The 20,768-nt window shown below is 51.6% G+C and overlaps 1 protein-coding gene across 9 annotated transcripts in view; it reads left to right on the top strand.

Moving 5' to 3' along the window:
* Positions 1-20,768, top strand: part of EHMT1 (euchromatic histone lysine methyltransferase 1) — a 146,877-nt gene that overhangs the window by 65,224 nt on the left and 60,885 nt on the right. For 5 of the 9 annotated variants that reach the window (XM_066366556.1, XM_066366554.1, XM_066366558.1 and 2 more), the window contains exons 2-6: positions 4-70; positions 10,042-10,595; positions 14,111-14,291; positions 19,778-19,935; positions 20,226-20,414. In XM_066366556.1, the coding sequence (XP_066222653.1) occupies positions 4-70; positions 10,042-10,595; positions 14,111-14,291; positions 19,778-19,935; positions 20,226-20,414 (1,149 nt within the window). Of the gene's footprint in view, positions 71-10,041; positions 10,596-14,110; positions 14,292-19,777; positions 19,936-20,225; positions 20,415-20,768 lie in introns of all 9 variants that reach the window. The other 4 variants (XM_066366555.1, XM_066366553.1, XM_066366560.1 and 1 more) reach the window with 2 other exon arrangements.

Raw genomic sequence — 20,768 nt, 5'->3', positions numbered from 1 at the left:
CAGGCCGTTCCGGTGAAGGGGGAGACGAAGCAGGACTGCTGCATGAAGACAGAGCTGCTGAGGGAGGAAGGTAAGCGGCCTGCCCGCGCAGCTTCTCCTCTCCCTGTCCCATCCCCGTCCCGTCCCCGTCCCCGTCCCCTGCATAGCGCACACGGGGCAGGTAGAGAAGGGAAACCCGGTCAGAGGGTGAAGAGCAGGCCCCTCGAGCACACCTGGAAAGGTGAGACCACATGGTCACACAGGTGTTCTGGTAGTTCATGCCTCTCACGGCCAAAGCCACCCGCGCACTTGACCTGAGCACAAGCTGGGTTGCACCGGGGTTTGAGTGCAGAGGAGGGTGCAGCAGGGTCTTGAAGCCACACGGTGATGCTGAGTGCATTTTGGACAAAATAAAACTAGGAGCTTGGGAAACACACCCTCCCTGGCTCCCTTCCTGACCTTTTCTAAAAGAAATTATGGTAAATGATGCCCGGTACCTCTTCTTCCTTCACATGCTGCCCCTGAGCCAAGGCTGGGACCCTCCTTTGGAGGATCTATGGGACCGATGTCCATGGCAGCCATACACCACCCTGTATCCCCTCTCCTTGTAGGGGCTTCATTCTCCACCTCTGGCCAGCGTCTATTGTCACCTGTCTCTGCAGCCATCCTGGTGGTTCTGACTGGCATTTCCCTGATGATGCTGAACATTTTTTCATGTACTTATTAGCCATTTACGTCTTCTTTGGAGAAATATATATTTATTTGCCTATTTTTAGAATTGGCTATTGGTTTTTGTTACAGATATAAGCTCCCTATCAGATATGTGATTTGCAGGTATTTCCTCCCATTCTGTGGCTTCTCTTCTCACTTTCTTGATGGTGCCTGTAAAGCACAAGTGTCTTCAGTGTTGCTGTCTGAGTTTTTCTTTGGTTCTTGTGCTTTTGGTGTAACATGTAGGAAATTATTGCTCAGTAGAAGGTCCCAAAGATTTATGCCTATGTTGTCTTTAGAGATTTGTTGTTTTATCTCTTATAGTTAGGTCTTTGATCCCTTTCGAGTTAATTTTTGTTTAGGGAATGAGGTAGGGGTCCAACTTGATTCTTTTGCGTGTGGCAGTCAGTTGTCTTAGCACCAGAGGTTGAAAAGACCATTCTTTCTTTCCCCATTGAATTGTCCTTCTATTCTTGTTGAAAATCAGTTGTCTGTAAATGTGGGTTTGTGTTTGGACTCTCGGTTCTATTCCGTGGATCAAATGTCTCCTCTTGCTGTGGCCACCTTCTTTGATCACTGCTGTTTTGCAGCAAGTTTTGAAATGGGAGATGTGTGAGGCCTCCAACTCTGTTTTGTTTTTCATTATTTTGCCTTTACTGGGTCCCCTTGACTTACCATATGCATTTTAGGATCAGCTTGTCAATTTCTGCAAATAAGCCAGCTAGAATTTTGATGTGTGTATGGAATCTAGACATTAGTTAGGGGAGTGTAGCTATCTCAACAATGTCATGTCTTCTAATCCATGAATGTGTAGTGTCTTTCAGTTTATTTAGGTGTTCTTATATGTGTGTTTCAGTGTGTGAATGATGCTGCTATGGACATTCATGAACAAGTGTTTTCATGTATTTATTTATTTATTACTTAATGAGAGAGACAGGCAGACAGACATAGGAAGACAGAGAGATGAGAAGCATCAGCTCATAGTTGTGTCACTTGAGTTGTTCATTGATTGCGTTCTCATATGTGCCTTGACTAGGGGGCTCCAGCCAAGCCAGTGACCCCTTGCTCAAGCCAGCAACCTTGGACTCAAGCCAGAGACTGTGGGATCATTTTGATGATCCCACAGTCAAGCCAGTGACCCTGCACTCAAGCTGGCAAGCCTTGTACTCAAGCTGGCAACCTTGGAGATTTGTACCTGGGTTCTCAGTGTCCCAAGTCTGCAATCCATTGCACCACTGCCTGGTCAGGCTCACAGTGTTTATCTTTAATCAGTTTTCCTTTAAGTATTATTATGTCACTGTGTATATAATGTTTAGTTAATTCCATTTCCCCTCTTGTCCTTTGTGCTACTGTTACAGACTTTACTTCTGTAAATATTCTAAGCCACATGATACATTGTTACTGTAGTTGCTTTAAGCATTCAGTTTTCTGTTAACAAAAATTTTAAGTGAGATAGGCAATTCTTTTGTATTTCCTCACATGTTTATCACTTCTGGGACTCGTACGTCCTTTCTACAGACGGATTTCCGTGTGAGGCCGTGGCTCTGCACCTGAAGAGCTGCGACGAACACTCTTCGATGCCTTTTTCTTGGGTGGCAGATTTCTTTCAGCTTTTTATTGTTTGGAAATGTTGTTTGAAGGATGTCATGTTAGCTACAGAATTCTAGGAGAACAGTTGTTGCTCCAGCAGTTTACAATTTGTTTATTTATTTATTTTATTATTATTATTATTATTTTTTACAGAGACAGAGAGAGAGGGATAGATAGGGACAGACAGACAGGAACGGAGAGAGATGAGAAGCATCAATCATCAGTTTTTCATTGCGACACCTTAGTTGCTCACTGATTGCTTTCTCATATGTGCCTTGACCATGGGCCTTCAGCGGACTGAGTAACCCCTTGCTCAAGCCAGTGACCTTGGGTCCAAGCTTTGCTCAAACAAGATGAGCCTGTGCTCAAGCTGGCAACCTTGGGGTCTCGAACCTGGGTCCTCCGCATCCCAGTCCAACACTCTATCCACTGCGCCACCGCCTGGTCAGGTGCCCCAGCAGTTTAAAGACGTTCCTTTGCTTCCTGCTTGCTTAGCGTTTACCCAGAAATCGGCCTTCCTACTTCTTCTCTGTGTGTGTGGTGTGTTTTCCTCTTTGACTGCTTTAAGATTTTCTTTATCACTGATTCTCAGCAATTTGTTGTGTTTGCTTGGAGTTCATTAAGCTTCTTTGTTCACTGATTTTTATCTTTTTCATCAAATTTGGAACATATTTAGCAAAAACATTTGTCAGCCATGACTTCTTCAAACGTTTCTATTTCATCCCCTCCCATCGTCCCCTCCAGGGCCAGAGAGGAGACTGACTGCCCCTGTGACCCACAGTCTCTGAGGCTCAGTCCACGTCCGTTCCAGCCCACCGTCTCGTGCTTTACTCTCTAGAGTTTGTGGCGTGTCTGCGTTCTCTTACCTCTTCTATGTGTTGTCTGGTGATTTCATTGCAGAGACTGTTTTCTGTCTTTTTTTTTTTAATTTTTATTAATTTTAATGGGGGTGACATCAATAAACCAGGGTACATATATTCAAAGAAAACATGTCCGGGTCATCTTGTCATTCAGTTCTGTTGCATACCCATCACCCAAAGTCAGATTGTCCTCTGTCACCTTCCATCTAGTTTTCTTCGTGCCCCTCCCCCTCTCCCTCCCCTGGTTTTCTGTCTTTCAAAGTCCCTGTGCTTCTCTCCTGTTGTTGTTTCCTCTGAGTATTTGCAGTGCTGTCAAAGGCAGTTTTAACAGTCACACCTGGTGGCTCCATCCTCTGTCATTATCTGTGTCTCTTGACCAGGTTTCCTCTTCGTTATGGATTCTCCTGGTTTCTTGTAGACTTTGTAATTTTGGCTAAGTATTTTGTGACAGACAGACACAAAATAGGGACAGACAGACAGACAGAAAGGGAGAGAGACGAGAAGCATCAATTCTTCATTGTGGCTCCTTAGTTCATTGATTGTCTTCCCATATGTGCCTTGGGGGGGGGCTGTAGCAGAGCTAGTGACCCCTTCCTTAAGCCAGCAACCATGGGGTCATGTCTTTGATCCCACGCTCAAGCCAGTGACTCTGTGCTTAAGCTGGTGAGCCCATGCTCAAGCCAATGAGTTTGGGGTTTCGAACCTGGGTCCTCTGAGTCCCGGTCCGATTCTCTATCCACAGTGCCACCTCCTGGTCAGGCTTGACTAAGTATTTTGAATAGTATTGTTGGTGGGTTGAATATGATGTTGGTTTTGTTTAATACGTTTAAAAAAAAACACAACAGGATTTTATTGATTTGTTTTTAGAACGAGGAGAGAGAAAGGCAGGCAGGGGATGGGGCGAAGAACAGGATCAGCTACCCACCATAGATCAGCTTGTAGTTGCTTCTCGCATGTGCCTTGACCAGGCAAGCCCGGGGCCTCGAACTGGTGACCTAAGCATTCCAGGTCAGTGGTTAATTGACTGCGCCACCACAGATCAGGCAACACCTTTATTTTTACCAAATAAATTTTTGGGCTTTTCTCTAGGGTACTTGATTAATTAACTTGAGACACGTTTGGCTGGCTGCTTCCTGGCCCATGTAAGCTTTTTAGCACTGAACTGGGGTGACCTCTAGTCAAGGTTGGTTTGTTACTGTGTAAATGTTTTATCTGCGTAGCAGGTGGGTTCCAGCCCAGCGAAGGCATCAGCCCTGGGGTCTCCCCAGAGGCCTTTTCTGAGGGTGCTTCTTTTCACCCGTCAGACTTGTGTAGCTAGACTCACATGTACGGCTCAATATTGAGTCTTCTGGCTTATGAACAAGCTTTATGTCTCCATGTATTTAATTTTTCTTAAGTTTCTCTTAGCCACTGGCAATGTAAAAAAACTTTCAAACCTGTAAGAATTTTTTAGTTTATTTGAATGAAACTGTCGACAATTGCCAGAAAACAGTCTCAACAAACTGAGAAAGTGCTCTGGAAAGTGGCGGCTTCACCACTTATTTTATACATTAGAACTGAAGGGAAAGACAGAAGGGGGTTACATGAAATTGGTGATAGATTAGGGAGGCGGAAGAAAGCAAAGTGGGAAAATCTCTGGGATTGGATAAAAAGTAAAAATCTATAGACTGAAACGTCTTTTACTCAGGGAGGCATAAGGTAGGTAAGTTAATTAACATCATAATAACTGAAGGGGTTTGTTGGTTCCTGCTCTGGTGCGATGCCTGTTCTGAGGGGAGCAGAAAAAGGAGATTACCCCTCCATTTCAAAGGCATATTATCAGGTACATTATTGTCAATGCAAAGGTAACAGACAGACTTCAAAGCAAGCATTGACCTTAGTTCAGATGGAGAAGAACTCCCCTAGGACATGACTACCCACCATAGATCGCTTTTAGGTAGAAAGTGTTCACTTCAGACTGGCCTGTCTGGTTGGTTTAGGTTCCTGAGTCTGTGAAGCACCCAGCAGGCTTGCCCTGAGCTTGTCAGGTGCAGCATGTGGCCCCTTCTTTGTCTACACCACACATTGTATTTCTCAGTTTATAGGTCTTGCACCCTGAAAATTCCATATTTTCCTATGCTGCTGTAAATGGTGTGTTTAACATTTTATTTTCCAGTTGTTTAATACTAGTATATAGCAGGCAGTCTTTCGTCATTGATTTTTATTTTGCGATTCACGTGCAGTTATAATACAGAAATCCCATGTATCTTTACTAGGTTCCGCCCCCAGGGTGACATTTTGAGAAACTGTAGCCCAATAGCACAGATGGGACAGTGACACTGGTGGCTACCGATCTTACCCAGATGTCCCCAACTTCACTTTGTTCATGTGTCTGTGTTTATCTCTGCGGTTTATCACACGTGTAGTACCGCACACTCTTAGGAGTCCCCCCCCCCCCCCCGGCAAGTTACAGAGCAAGACACCACACGGGGCCCTCCTGTGTCCTCTGTGGCCACCCTCACTTTCTCACCCTTGTACTAACTCTGGCTGCCAGTCATCTGTTCTCTAGTTGTACAGTCTTGTCATTTGTACCGTGTATATGTGGCACCTCTTAGCATGACTCTTGGGGGCTCATCCCAGTAACTTTATGTATCAGTATTTTGTTCCTTTTTGTTCCTGAGTATGTCTCAGGGCTTGGACAAGCCTGAGTTTCTTTAACCCTTTATCCACTGAAAGACGGGGTTGTTTCTGTTCTCATCTGTTAGTGTACAGCTGCTGTGAATGTTTGCGCTCATTTCTTTAGGACATAACTTAGCATTTCCCCAGGATGAATGCCATGAGTATTGTCATAGCTAAGTACCTGTGTGGTGTTTTATTTTATTTTATTTTTAGTGAGAGAGAGTGACAGGTAGAGAGAGAGAGATGAGACGCATCAACTTGCAGTTGCGGCACTTTAGTTGTTTATTGACTGCTTTCTCATACGTGCCTTGACCGGGGCACTGCATCTGAGCCAGTGAACCCTTGCTCAAGTCAGCAACTTTTGGGCACAAGCATGTGATCACGGGATCATGTCTGTGATCCTGCTTTCAAGCCTCCAACCCCGTGCTTAAGCCGGCAACCTCGGGGTTTCCAACCTGGGTTTTTAGCGTCCCAGGTCGATGCTCTATCCACTGTGCCACCACTGGTCAGGCTAGTTTTATAAGGAATTGCCAAATTGTTTTCCAAAACATGTATCCTGTTCAGCATCCCTGGGGACGATGAATGGGTTTCAGTTTCTGCATACCCTGTCTTTGTGTGATTGTAGCATCTCTGGTGGGAGGGAGGGAGGGGGTGAGGGTGAGGGAGGGGTGCAGTCTCATCTCGTTGTGGGCTAGTTCTGCTGTTATTGAGTTTTGAGGTTTTGATTTTGTTTTGTTTTGTATTTTTCCGAAGTTGGAAACCGGGAGGCAGTCAGACAGACTCCCGCATGCACCCGACCGGGATCCACCTGGCACGCCCACCAGGGGGCGATGCTCTGCCCATCTGGGGCGTTGCTCCGTTGCACCCAGAGCCATTCTAGCGCCTGAGGCAGAGGCCACAGAGCCATCCTCAGCGCCCGGGCCAACTTTGCTCCAATGGAGCCTTGGCTGCGGGAGGGGAAGAGAGAGAGAGGAAGGAGAGGGAGAGGGGTGGAGAAGCAGATGGGCGCTTCTCCTGTGTGCCCTGGCTGGGAATTGAACCCGGGACTCCCGCACGCCAGGCCGACGCTCTACCACTGAGCCAACTGGCCAGGGCCTTGAGGTTTTGATTTTGGTGAAGCCACTTTCTCAGTATTTTGTGCTTTTGGTGTAAAGTGTAAGACGCTTGCCTAGCTCAAGATCCCGAAGTTTTGTTTTTTATTTTTTCTAGAAGTTTCATAGTTTTACATCTTACATTTCCATTTCTTTTATTGTTTTGAGTTAACTTTTATATAAGGTGTGGTGAGGTCACGGTTCTATTTTGTAATTATTCTTTCCTAGATTCACTTGTTCTAGTGCCTTCTTATAGGTTCCTTTGTCTGTTAGGGACAGGTTGTGCTGCTGCTTCCTGGCCAGATGCCCTTTGTTCCTTTTTCCTGCTTGATGAAGGTGCCGACTGGAGCCCAGAGCAGTGTGCAGCGCAGGAGTGGTGGCAGACCGCTGGGCCCTGCTGGAGGCTTCTTCACTCCTCAGCACCTCTGACACCAGGCAGCTCCCACTCTGTGGCGCCAGGCGTGCCCTCAGTCTAGTTTTGTTCGGAAACTGCCTCCCTGGAGTTAGCACAGATCCCACACATTAATAAGGGCTCAGTCCTGTAAGACTGACCCTCGTCAGACGGCAGTCACACGTTGAGGGTCTCAGGGCATCCACAGCTTCTGACTGACTGACTACAGACGGGAGGTTCCCCTCAGATCTGCTGATTTGCTAGCACTCGGGAAAGCACTTGACTTCCTGTTGCTGGTTTATGACAAAGGGCACAACACAGGAACAGCGGAGGACAGAGATGCACAGGGCCGGGGTGGGGGCGGGGGCGGGGGCGGGGCAAGGTGCCCCGCCTCCTCGATAAAGCATTCCCCCAGTGCAGCACCGCCCAGTGGACACGCTTACCGACCTAGGAGCTCTCAGCCCTGGCGTGTGGGGCTTTTATGGAGGCTTCCTCCTGCAGGCATGCCAGATGATCAGCTCCTCTCCGTGCTTAAGGGTGCGGTTGGGGTGAGAGTCCAGCTTTTGACTGTGGCTTACTTGCTTTCCCTGGTGACTGGCTGCCATCCAGGGTCCCACCCAGAGGCACCTTATTAGAGCAAAGGACACTTCTATCATCCAGGAAATTAGGGATTTATGGAGCTCTGTGTTGGGAACCAGGATCAGAGACCAAATAACGCTTCCAGTTATGTCACACTGTGTAACCAAATGTATCTTTTTCTTGTTACTGTTACAACTTATGCTTTTCATGTGTAACAAAATTGTTTTAGGCCACACATTTATTTTTCTAAGTTTTCCCTGGTTAACTTCGAGGTTTTGAGACCATACAAGTCACGTTTCTCACACTTCAGTCTGTGAGTGAGTCACAGAGTCTGGTGCGCCCAGGGGTGTGGCTGCACCTGCAGGGGGCTGTCAGCCTCCTCTGGTAGGAGCACCTCCCTGCTCCTCTGCTGCTGTTTTCTGGTTTGCTTGTTTTTTATGAAGATCTATCCTACCTAGGCTTCTAGGATGAGCTGTGGTGTTCCTTAGTCCACTGATTAGAGTTTTTGATGGGACATCATTGAGTTTGTAAATTTAATTTGAGGCGAGTTGACATCTTGGTATTTTTGTCATTCATTGAAGATCATGAAGTAACTTAAATAAATTTCTTTTTCTCCAAAGAGACCTTATGAATAAATCATCTTGGTTAAAATTGTGTATCTCCTAAAGAGGTTTCCTGTTTTTTGAAGAGAGTCTTATTTTTTCCTCATATATATTCCTGCTCACACTGGTATAGGAAACACCCTGGTGCTGGCAGTGTGGCTGCCCTGCTGTTTTAATTGCTAATCGCTGATGTTGTTGAAAGGGACTGCCTGGGGGTGCAGGGGACCCGCCCCTGTCTCCAGCCCACCCCCTTACTGTCAGCAGTCCTGGCTGTGCCAGCACGTGCCCGGCAGTGCCTGTAGGTCACTGTGCTGGCACAGGTGCCTGTGCTGCTGCTTTGTGGGCACTGCCTTCTCCAAGGTTAAGCTCCCACCTGCCCTGGTGGGCTGTGGGCTTTAAAACGACTCGGTGTTTGTTCATTTGGGACGTGTTCATCGCACTCCCATTCTGTGCCAGCCTGTGTCTGTGCTCAGGGTGCAGCAGTGAGCAAGCAGACCCACCTGCCCTCGTAGACCTTGCCCCAGGGGTTATACGTGTTAGGGGAGAATCCTGTAAAAACTGGGGTGGTGGTGAGTGTGGGGTCTTGGTCTTGATCAAAGCTCTTTCTGTGTCCAGCGGTGTGGTCATGGGCAGTCTGCTTTTGTCTGTCGGCGAGGGTAGGCACGTTGGGATCATGTGGCTTCAAACGTACTTGTTCATGGTCCCCGACAGTCTGTCAGAGTTGCGTGGCAGACCGAGCTTTCCAGAGCACAGGCTTGTGGACAGGTTTGTAAGGGCCCTCTGGCTGGCAGAACGGACGCGAGCCTCTTCCTGGGTTTATCTGTTTTCTTCACGTGCTTCTGAAGCCCGTGTTCTGCCTCAGAGTCACACGCAGGTTTCCCTGCAGTGGTGCCTCCGTCCTGGTGGGCACGTGACCCTGCGCCATGTGTCTGAAACCCTGTGGGCCATGATGGTTTGTGCCCCTGATCTTAAACTGGGTCACTCGAGGAGGACTGCAGGCCCTTACCCACACCTCATATATGCGGGGTGGATAGACTGCAAACAGGCTTTTCTTCCTTCTTTTTCTTTCAAGTGAGAGAGAGAGATCTATATAGATAGACAGGGACAGACAGACATGAAGGGAGAGGGATGAGAAGCATCAGTTCTTTGTTACAGAACCTTTGTTGTTCATTGATTGCTTCTCATATGTGCCTTGACTGGGGGGCTACTGCAGAGCCAGTGACCCCGTGCTCAAGCCAATGACCATGGGGTCATGTCTATGATTCCACGCTCAAGCTGGCAATCTCAGGGTTTGAGCCTGGGTCATCAGCATCCCAGGCCGATACCTGATCCACTGCGCCACCACCTGGTCAGGCCCAATAGGCTTTTCTTTTCAGGGGTTGGTCTTCCTCACATTTACCAACTAACTTTGAATGTTCACGTCTAAGTTATCGTTTTCTATTTAATCTATGTGAACTGAGATGTTTGTGCATAAAATGACTTTTCCTTGGACGGTTTATGTCAACCACCTAAGTGGTTGTGTGGTACAGGTTTGTCACACAGGCGGGCAGCAGCCACTGACCCCGTATCCTCTGTTACAGAGATCTCCATGGCCGCCGATGAAGGCTCAGAAAAGCCGGGAGGAGAGGCCCACGTGGCTGCCGATGGGGCCGCCAATGGGTCCTGTGAAAGGAGCGATGCTGGCAGGCATGTCAGCGCAGCAGAGCATACTCAGGAAAACGCGAAAGTCAGCCCCCAGGACGGTCCCCATAAACTAGCCCGGATAGCAGAAAACGGGGTTTCAGAAAGGGACGCTGAAGCGGGGAAGCAGAACCACATCCCAGCTGACGACCTCACGCAGACGGCCGTCATCGGAAGCAACGGCTACTTCCTGAGTAAGCCGGCCCTGCAGGAGCCGGCCCTGCGGGTCCCCAGCACCTTGGCGCCCTCCCTTCCTGGTCATGCTGCAAAGACTCTCCCGGGAGCGGCCGGCAGAGGGCGGACTCCCAGTGGGCTCTCTCAGATGCCAGTGGCCGTGCCACCGAGGCCCGGGGAAGGGAGCAAAGACACGGAAGACAAGAAGCCCGTGGCCCCAGCAGCGGATGTCAAGGTTCATAGGGCTCGGAAGACCATGCCGAAATCCATCCTGGGCCTGGTAATGTGCCCCGTTGTGGGGTGATGGCCGCGTCTGTCTTGATGCTTCTTTTGTCTTCTCTTCTGTTGTGACCGTGACAGGCGGGCTTCTGTGCAGTAGGAGAAGGGCCAGCAAACTGCGGTCACCTGTTGGCGGGGGGTTATGGGATGCTGCTAACAGTTGGAGGGGCAGTGGTGCTGCAGGGCCCTCAGCCTGCTCTCTGGGCTTTGCTCTTATTGGTGCCCACTGCCCACAAGGAGACGCATCATGGGCAGCAGTCCTATTCTGCGTCAGGGGCCTTCCCTCCAGCCCTGCGCCCACCCTGTCTCCCTGGGAAGTCTCTCTGGGAAGTGAATGGACAGGTAGTGGGTCAGGTCCACAGTGTCAGAGAGGGAGGGGACAAGGGACCACACCAAAGATGCTTCTTGGCCACCAGCTCAGGGTCTGTGCTGAGCATAGGGAGCCCTTCTCGGTTCACATAAGCCTTTGTTGCTACTGCCACACAGGCCATCCAGCCACATAGGCCACCTGGCCACGCAGGCCACACAGACCACCCAGCCACACAGGCCACCTGGCCACATAGGCCACCTGGCCACCCGGCCACACAGGCCACGCAGGCCACACAGCCACATAGGCCACGCAGGCCACCCGGCCACGCAGGCCACGCAGGCCACCCGGCCACATAGGCCACCTGGCCACACAGGCCACCCGGCCACGCAGGCCACACAGCCATATAGGCCACCTGGCCATGCAGGCCACACAGCCATATAGGCCACCCGGCCACATAGGCCACCTGGCCACGCAGGCCACCCGGCCACACAGGCCACCCAGCCACAGAGGCCACACAGGCCACCCGGCCACAGAGGCCACCCGGCCACATAGGCCACCTGGCCACGCAGGCCACACAGCCATATAGGCCACCCGGCCACATAGGCCACCTGGCCACACAGGCCACCTGGCCACACAGGCCACATAGGCCACACAGGCCACCCGGCCACGCAGGCCACACAGCCACATAGGCCACCCGGCCACATAGGCCACCCGGCCACGCAGGCCACCCGGCCACGCAGGCCACCCGGCCACACAGGCCACCCGGCCACGCAGGCCACCCGGCCACATAGGCCACGCAGGCCACCCGGCCACGCAGGCCACACAGCCATATAGGCCACCTGGCCATGCAGGCCACACAGCCATATAGGCCACCCGGCCACATAGGCCACCTGGCCACACAGGCCACCCGGCCACACAGGCCACCCGGCCACAGAGGCCACCCGGCCACACAGGCCACACAGCCATATAGGCCACCTGGCCACGCAGGCCACACAGCCATATAGGCCACCCGGCCACATAGGCCACCTGGCCACACAGGCCACCCGGCCACATAGGCCACACAGGCCACCCGGCCACACAGGCCACCTGGCCACGCAGGCCACACAGGCCACCCTGCCGGGCACACTTCCTCTGAGCTGCAGTGGTGTTTGCTCTCCCAGTCCTACAGATCTGCCTGTGTGGTCGACTCCCTCGGGCGTTGCAGGTGTGCACTCGTCTGTGGTCTGTGGGCCCTGTGGGTCTGGTTGTGCGTCTCGGTGCTTAGGAGCACGCTTTGTGCGCTGCTCTGCCCGTGGATGTGGGTCTTCTGTCTCCTCAGATGGCTTCTCACTGGGTCTAGCTTTGATGTTTTGTTGGTCATTTTATATATTGGTATTTTAAGTTTTACAGCTACTTTTTTCACACTCAGTGTCTCCAATTATTCCAGTCGACAAAAACCTGTGTTCTTGGTTATATTTTGCCTTATCCTTTAAACGACATTAGTTGTCATTTTTTCCAATCTCTGTTGTAAGTCCTGCTCCTCAGGTGGGAGTTCTGTTTGAGCTCGGCACCTGTTGGGTGACTCGTACTTTGCGTGTGTTCCTCGGTGTTGCTGCCTGGCTCCCGTGTGTGCTGTCGACTTGCTGCTGTGGGGGCTGTCTGTACCTGCACATCTGTGAGCCCGGGGCTTCTGGGTGGGACCCGTTGTTGGGTCTCGTCTGCGCTCGCCCCGGTCTGGCTGTGGCCACTCTCCCAGGAGGGTCCCCCAGAGCAGCAGCTTCCCTCTGGGGGTCCCGTCAGTCACCATTGTCCCCTTCATGGCTGTGCTGTTAATGTCATGTCAGAGCTCTCCACATAGCCCTAGGTCCTGAGTTTTCTTTAATTTTTAAGAATTTTTTACTTTTATGTCAACTGTAGCTATGATTTATTTTGTTAATTTCTGTATTAGACTGTGAGGCTTAGGATGAAGTTCATTTTTGTGCTTATAAATTTTTGTCTCACTATTACCAATTTTAATGTGCATGTGAGACATTTTATATCATCTATTTAATCTCCTTGAAATTACACTTTTATTCCATTTCCTCTTACAGGCTTTTCTTTTACTATATTTTTATTCTTGAAGATCTTTTATTGTCATCTGTCATCATATTCTCCTAGGGAAAAAAGCAATTTGAAATTTAATTTCAAGATGTCTGACCATAAGGCTTATCAAGGTGTTAGCTTTGTTTTTAATTGAGTTATTGTAACTATTAGTGTGCAGTTTTTTTCATTTTATTGGAACCTGAATGTGCTCAGGCTGGCCCATCGTAGGGAAAGAGTAGGGAAGGGTTTGAGGCGTAGAAACCGATTTCCTGAAGGCCACACCCCTGCCTGCTCCGTGGCCTGGACACTGGTCCCCGGGCCCCTGTGGTGGGAGAAGGAAGTAAGTGCTCCAGGACAGGCGAGGCCCTGACACTGGTCCCCCGGCCCCTGTGGTGGGAGAAGGCAGTGCTCCAGGACAGGTGAGGTCCTGACAGCCCTCTGCTGTGGTGCCCTCCTGCCTTTGGACTGGCCTCTGTGGCCCACAGGGTTGCCTGCCCTTCAAACCCAGTTCTGCTTTGTTTGGTTTTCTTAGCAAACCAAGCTTTATTGAAAATTGTGTGGACAATAAAATTTGGTTTAGTTGAATTGGATTTGAGATCAAAGTATCTCAAGGCTGTGGGTGACTCGGGTTGGTGGTGTCGGGCTCTGTGGGATGATGTGGCCCAGGGGCTGGAGCCTTGCCTGGGAAGGCTGAGGTGAAGACAGGTGAGGGGCTCAGTAAGCTGTGAGCGGAGACAGAACTGTCTGGGAATGTGGTGGCAGCGTGCTGGAGCAACCCTGCTGGCCTGTCAGGAGAGCGATTGGTAGGCCGCTGGGGTGCTTTCTGACTTAGTAATAGTGTGTTACCTAAGTCAGGGGCTGGCAGGTGTTGTTTGTGCAGGGCCAGGTAGAACCACTCCAGGTTTTGTCATGTACGGTCACTACTGTTGCTTCTCCCTTTCCCTTTAAAAGTGAAAACACTGTTCTTAGCTTGTGGTGCTGACCCATGTTGTCCCAGGAGCCTGGCGTCACTTCTTGCCTCCTCTCACAGTGACTCAGCTCGCTGGAGAACGCTTGTGGGGAAAGGAGCTGTATTTCGGGGCACGTCGTCTCAACAACCATCTGCTGGTCTGTAATTCTAGTCATTCATTGTCTTTGTTCTGAAGCATGCGGCCAGTAAGGACCCCAGAGAAGCCCGAGAAGCTCGAGATCATGAGGAGCCTAAAGAGGACATCAGCAAACACATCTCTGACTTCGGACGGCAGCAGCTCTTACCCCCTTTCCCACCCCTTCACCAGTCACTACCTCAAAACCAGTGCTACATGGCCACCACGAAGTCCCAGACAGGTAAGAGGACACAGCTGTCTGCGCTGAGTGTGTTCCAAACCCACAGCCTGCCGACCTGGACTTGTGTTTGTGAGTGTGAGTGTGCTCTTGTCGCAGTAGGGGAAGTGGGGTTCTTCCACAGAGCCACGAGGAAGTGTTTCAGGGACCCACGTAAGGAGGATGTTGTGTGGTGATAAGAGGACTGCCTTCGGGAGCTCCGTGTCTCATCCATGACCAGGTGGCTCAGCTCTGTCTTTCTGCGGAAGAAGTCCAGCCTCTGGGCCTCAGACCTGCACTCGTCCTCACCACGCCCAGAGGTGCTGGGCCATTAGTCTGGCATTGGCCAGGCACCTGAAGCTTCCGTAGTTCAGTGTGTCCCCGTCTCACTGGCTGGCTTAGCCTCTCCTCCCAGCTGCACTTGGTCAACACTGGGCTGCTGCACCTAGGCCCACACGCAGAGATGCGGCTGCGACAGAGAGAGCGTGCCCGTGAACGCATGCCGCGCAGACAGGCTGTTAGCTTTGATTCTGTTCCCTTGGGCGTGGGAGAGAGAGGCTTTCTTTCCACCCAGCCAGTCTTTTTCCTAACCCTTTGTGGGGTTGTGTTGGATCCTCCCCCCATCCAGTCTGGTCTTGTCTCCGGGTTTTCCAGGCAAATGCTGCCCCTTTATGTTGCAGTTTTGGCTCCAACTGTGCACGCCTCCTCATCTGGTTTCTACTGCATGTGGGCTTACTTTACCCTGTGCCATTTTAGCTTTTACTGGGCATGTGCCCAGCAGAGGGACTTCCTCTTTATTGTTTGTTCCTCCCCCATAGCTTGGGCGAGTAGACTGGTTGTCCCCCAGGGAGATTGGAGAGCCAGTCCTCCCTCTGGTGGAGGGTGTGGTGTCCCGGGGGGGGAGTCTGAAGCTGGGATTTCCAGACTCCGTTAGGCCCAGCCAGTCCAGCTCTCTTCCTTTTGTTAGCCCCTTAGCTGTCCGTGCTCACACCCTGGGTCAGTGCCGCTGGCGTGGGCGGGTCCTTCTGTGCTCACGTGCTCCCCTGGAACCTGTGGGGCCAGCTCAGGCCTCTGCACGGAAGCCCCTCCCAGTACCGGTGCCTTCTCTGCTTGGGGTCAGCCTCATGTGAGGTTGTTTTCATTACTAAATCTCACTGCCATGGTCTTACTGCAGGGTAGACGATGCTGGGCTTGAGAACTGCCCCACGGGGTCGGGAGACGTGTGGGTATGCTGAACAGCGGCCTGGCTCCGGAGCTCTGTTGTCGACCACTTTCCTGTGGGCAGTTCTCACTCTTCTAGCCTGCGTCTGTTCATAGTCTTTGGGGCCATGTCTGGACATGGGGTTTGATTGTGGCCTTTGGCAGGAGAAGGGCTGCACGAGCGGCCATACTGGAGATGCCACTGGCCGTGCCTTGAGTGGGGACGGCAGTGCTACATCTCAGATTCGAGGACACAGTTTCTACAGACGTGGGAGCTCTCCCTTCAGTGCAGACAATGCTCTTTGCATGAGGCCTTCGTGCATGTGAGGCGTAGATTTGCAGACACGAGACCGGTGAGCCTGGTGCCTGGCATGCTGTGGGCTGTCCACCTGAAAGGCTGGTCTAGGGAGTGTCAGCTGTCATAGGTACACGCCTCCTTCTGGACTTTAACGTGCTCCTCTTGTAAGGAACGTTAGACCTCCAGCAAGTGGCAGAAGTTGTGCAAAAAGCATCCCTCCACTTCGGCACCTGTGTACCATCCTGTGCTCTCCTCCCACTTGTAACTCTTTCGGGAACATCATTGCAGACACTGGTTGCTTAACCTCTAGAGCAGGGGTCCCCAAACTTTTTACACAGGGGGCCAGTTCACTGTCCCTCAGACCGTTGGAGGGCCGGACTAGGAACAAATCCCTATGCACACTGCACATATCTTATTTTAAAGTAAAAAAGCAAAACGGGAACAAATACAATATTTAAAATAAAGAACAAGTAAATTTAAATCAACAAACTAACCAGTATTTCAATGGGAACTATGCTCCTCTCACTGACCACCAATGAAAGAGGTGCCCCTTCCGGAGTGCGGCGGGGGCCGGATAAATGGCCTCAGGGGGCCGCATGCGGCCCGCGGGCCATAGTTTGGGGCCCCCTGCTTTAGAGACTTCATTGTTGTTTCCCAAAAACAACAGTGTAATGTCCCTGGAAACCAGGGCATCACCACCATGGGGTGCTGACCTCGCCGCGACACCACACTCAGCTTCTGCCAATTGCCCTGTGAACGCTCTTTCCAGCAATGGCAGTGTCTCTGGCCCAGGGGCCGTCCCTCTGCTGTGTCTCCTCAATCTGGAATCTCGCCGTGGGGTTTGCTGCTCTTTCCTGGGTCAGACTCAGGCTGTGCAACGTCACTGAAGGCGGGTGTCCTCAGTGGGCATGGTGGCCATCTGTCCCACCACAGCCTGGCCAGTCTGCAAGCCCCTCGGTCATAAAGCTACTGCTTCCAGAATGTTGATCACTGTGTGTCTCGGGAGGAGGGACTCAGAGGCTCTGCTCACGTCCCACTGGGTGGCGTCAGCACCTGAGGACGCTTGCCCAGGCTGATTGCCATGGGGTGTGTGTAACTCCACCATGGCTCCATTTGTTAGAGGGGCTTCTACCAGAAGGAAGTGCTTCACCTGCCCATCCACTTATCTTCATTTTCACACGTGACTTTTTTTTTCTTTTTGACAGAGACAGAGAGAGACAGATAGGGACAGACAGGGAGGAAGGGAGAGAGATGAGAAGCATCAATTCTTTGTTGGCAGTTCCTTAGTTGTTCATTGATTGCTTTCTCATATTTGCCTTGACTGGTTGGCTACAGCAGAGCAAGTGACCCCTTGCTCAAGCCAGATGAGCCTGCACTCTAGCTGGCAACCTCAGGTTTTCGAACTTGGGTCCTCTGTGTCCCAGTCCAATGCTCTATCCACTGTGCCACTGCCTGGTCAGGCTCACACGTGACTTTTTTTTTTTGTTTGTATTTTTTCGAAGTGAGAAATGGGGATGGGGGCAGACAGACTCCCACATGCGCCTGACTGGGATCCACCCGGCATGCCCACCAGGGGCCGGTGCTCTGTCCATCTGGGGCATTGCTCTGTTGTAGTTGGAGTCATTTTAGCGCCCAAGGTGGAGGCCATGGAGCCATCCTCAGCGCCCAGGCCAACTTTGCTCCAGTGGAATCTTGGCTGAAGGAGGGGAAGAGAGAGAAAGAAAAGAGAGGAGGAGGGGTGGAGAAGCAGATAGGAGCTTCTCCTCATAGGTGACTCTTAATAGATGTCCCAGGGTTGCCCCTGGAGGCTGGCTCTTGAGTCCCTGACAAGGCCCATTGCTCTGTGAGGGTTGTGGGCTTGGCCAGGGTCCCACCCTTCCTGTTCTCTGTGGGGGTGGGGGTGCGGGTGGGGGGAGGCATCCTATCTGCTCTATTGGAGCAGGGTAGAGAACAGGATCAGTCTGTCTCCCCGTCCCCAATTCTTTGGCTATTTTGATTCAGTATTATTTGTTCCAAACGGTTAAATTTGATACTTTGCACAATTCTGTGGAATTAACACCATGTATGTGAGGACTGACAAATAATGTCTCAGAAATCAGTATTTCTGTTAAAGTGCTAAGGTTTTTCCTGGTTTTGCTTTATTATTATTCCATCATCCTTTTAGTCTTTTTTTTTTTTTTTTTTTACAGAGACAGAGACAGAGAATCAGAGAGAGGGATAGACAGGGACAGACAGACAGGAACGGAGAGATGAGAAGCATCAATCATGAGTTTTTTTTGCGACACCTTAGTTGTTCATTGATTGCTCTCTCATATGTGCCTTGACCGCGGGTCTTCAGCAGACCGAGTGACCCCTTCCTCAAGCCAGAGACCTTGGGCTCAAGCTGGTGAGCTTTTGCTCAAACCAGATGAGCTGGGCTCAAGCTGGAGACCTCAGGGTCTCGAACTTGGGTCCTCCGCATCCCAGTTCGACACTCTATCCACTGTGCCACCGCCTGGTCAGGCCATCATCCTTTTAGTCTTTGTCAAGAAGAACTGCTCCGTGGGCTTGGAGTCCCCACAGCTGATCCTTCCACAGCTTCCTCTACGTCCTCTCTTCCTGTGGCTCAGCTGGATGTGGTGGTGGCACCGCAGTTCAAGGCAGCGTGAGCTCTGTGCTCACAGATCCTCCTTAGCCCTGGCCGCTCCTGGTGCTGCCACCTCCAGGGAGGCACACAGGTCACAGTTCCTGTGTCTGCAGGTGTCTCCTGATGAGGAAGCACCCTCGTGCCTACTGCCTTGTCACACAGTCCCAGTGCCTGTCTGCCTGTGGGGAGCCAGAGGGCTTGCCCGGGACGGCGGTGATGTCGTTCACTCAGTGTGGCGCCGTGGACACAGGCCTCCTCTGGGCCAGTGTTGGTACAGACCGGGAGTGGGCTCAGCCTCTGTCTGCTTCATTCTGAAAACCTTCCTCTGCCTTCTGGTGCTGTCTCCCTGCAGGAGGGGTGTTGGAGCCACATCTCAGAAAGTTCAAGTTTGCAGGTCATGGTGGCCCCAGAAGGCTCTGTCCTTTTGCAGCCAGGCTGCACAAACAGCAGGGCTGAGTGGGGGGCATGTGGGGCGCACGCTGCTCGCCTTCTGGGACCAGGGACGGGGTCTCAGGCTGGGCATGCCATATCTGGACGGACAGGGCATGTTTCCTTGTGAGTTAGGTGCTCAGAGCCTCTGCCAGGCCGCGTGCTGCGGGACCCGGTGGTGACTGTCCTCAGTGTCCTGCGTGCCCCGTCCCTCGCCCCGGCTGAGGCCACACGACACACAGTGTCTGCAGTCTACACCCGGCATGCTTCCCAAATGCCTTTTCTACGTTTTGGAGAAATAAAACTTGAGGCTTTTTTTTTTTTAGCCCTGAGGCACTTTCTCAATGGTTTTCAGAAAATTTTTAAACTCTGGAACTTTATAAAAAATATGTATTGAGAACCTCATTCTATAAAACCAGTGAGCTTGGTGCTGTATCGCCCAGACGGGCTAGGCCTTGCTCAGCTGCTGGCGCCCAAGCCCCTTGGCACCCACCCTGCATCCTTGTGGACGCCCATAGTTGCTTCAGGGGCCTCTTCTCCTCAGTTCGGACTGCTGAGTGAGGGGAGCGTGGCAGGGAAGGTCACTGGGCACTGCTGCATGGCCAGGCTGTTGTGCTGGACACGTGTGAGTGACTTCTCGTTTGGGTGATAAGTTGGTCTCAGGAAACGCTCTTGGCCCCTCCCCATGACGAGAGTGAGACTGCTGTCCTTCAGCCACCACTGTCCCACCACGCTGCTGTAAGGGCTGTGTTTGCATCCACACAGGTCCATGATTTATTGTGGACCAAGTGGCGTAGCCTCTGCCCTCTGTGGAGCTTGTGACGAGTGACAGGTGCCCTCACTGTGTGGTGTGCTGATGGTGTTGTAGTGAGGTCTTGGGAGCTGTCACCTACCTTGAAAAAACATTTGAATGGTACTTCTTTTCCTTTCTTGTCTCCTTTTGACTTTTTTTTTTAGCGTCCTTGCCTTTTGTTTTAGCAGCTGCAGTGTCTCGGAAGAAAAAACGAAGAATGGGAACCTATAGCTTGGTTCCCAAGAAAAAGACCAAAGTATTAAAACAGAGGACGGTGATTGAGATGTTTAAGAGTATAACTCATTCCACTGTGGGCGCCAAGGTAAGAGCCACACCGGGTTTGTGTGTTGGGAAGTTCGTCTGTGTCAGGACCTCTGGCCAAAGAGCACCTGTACGGTGGTTGCTGATCAGACGACCTCGGTCCTTTTCGAAGGACCCAGTCTCCGAGGCGGAGCCTCTGATCTTGGCCGCGCCTCCTGTCCAGGTGGTGTTGGAGGCCCACCTCCACTCCCCTTGCCCCCCACCACACGCCCCGCCCACCCCGCCCGCGTGGACTGGCAGGTGTCCTGCCGCCGGGCTCTGCGTGACGGTGTGCCCTCGCCCCTGGTGCAGAGCGAGAAGGACCTGGGTGACAGCGCCCTGCACGTGAACGGGGAGAGTGTGGAGGTGGACTCGGAGGAGGACGACTCGGAAGAGCTCGATGAGGACGAGGACCAGGGAGCCGAGCAGGCCGCCGCTTTTCCCACAGAGGACAGCCGGACTTCTAAAGAGAGTGTGTCCGAGAGTGACCGCGCCCAAAAGGTAGGTCTTTCCCCTTCCTTGGGCCAACAGGTTGCAGAGTGGACCCTCAACCCTGAGAGGGAGCTCTCTGGGCTCTTCCAGGCTGTCACCAAGTCCCCTGTTTATGTCTGACTTGGACTTTTGAGTTTATTTTCTTGAATTTTTAGTCATTTATTGTCATCAGAGAATTGTCTCCCTGTCCACTGTCTGTTGACGTAAACAGCTGAGCTCGTGAGGCTCTGGATTGAAGGCTGGCTGTGCTTGTGAAGGCTGCTGTGGTGGCTGTAGTGAGATTCATCCTCCACAGGTGCAGTCCTCCCGCAGGTGGGGAGACACTGTCTTCTTGGTCGGTGTGAGTGAGCGCCCAGGGCTACT

This window comes from Saccopteryx leptura, chromosome 2 (assembly GCF_036850995.1).
Source record: "Saccopteryx leptura isolate mSacLep1 chromosome 2, mSacLep1_pri_phased_curated, whole genome shotgun sequence".
NCBI classification, from domain to species: Eukaryota; Metazoa; Chordata; class Mammalia; order Chiroptera; family Emballonuridae; genus Saccopteryx; species Saccopteryx leptura.
This window is presented reverse-complemented; position numbering and strand designations above follow the sequence as displayed.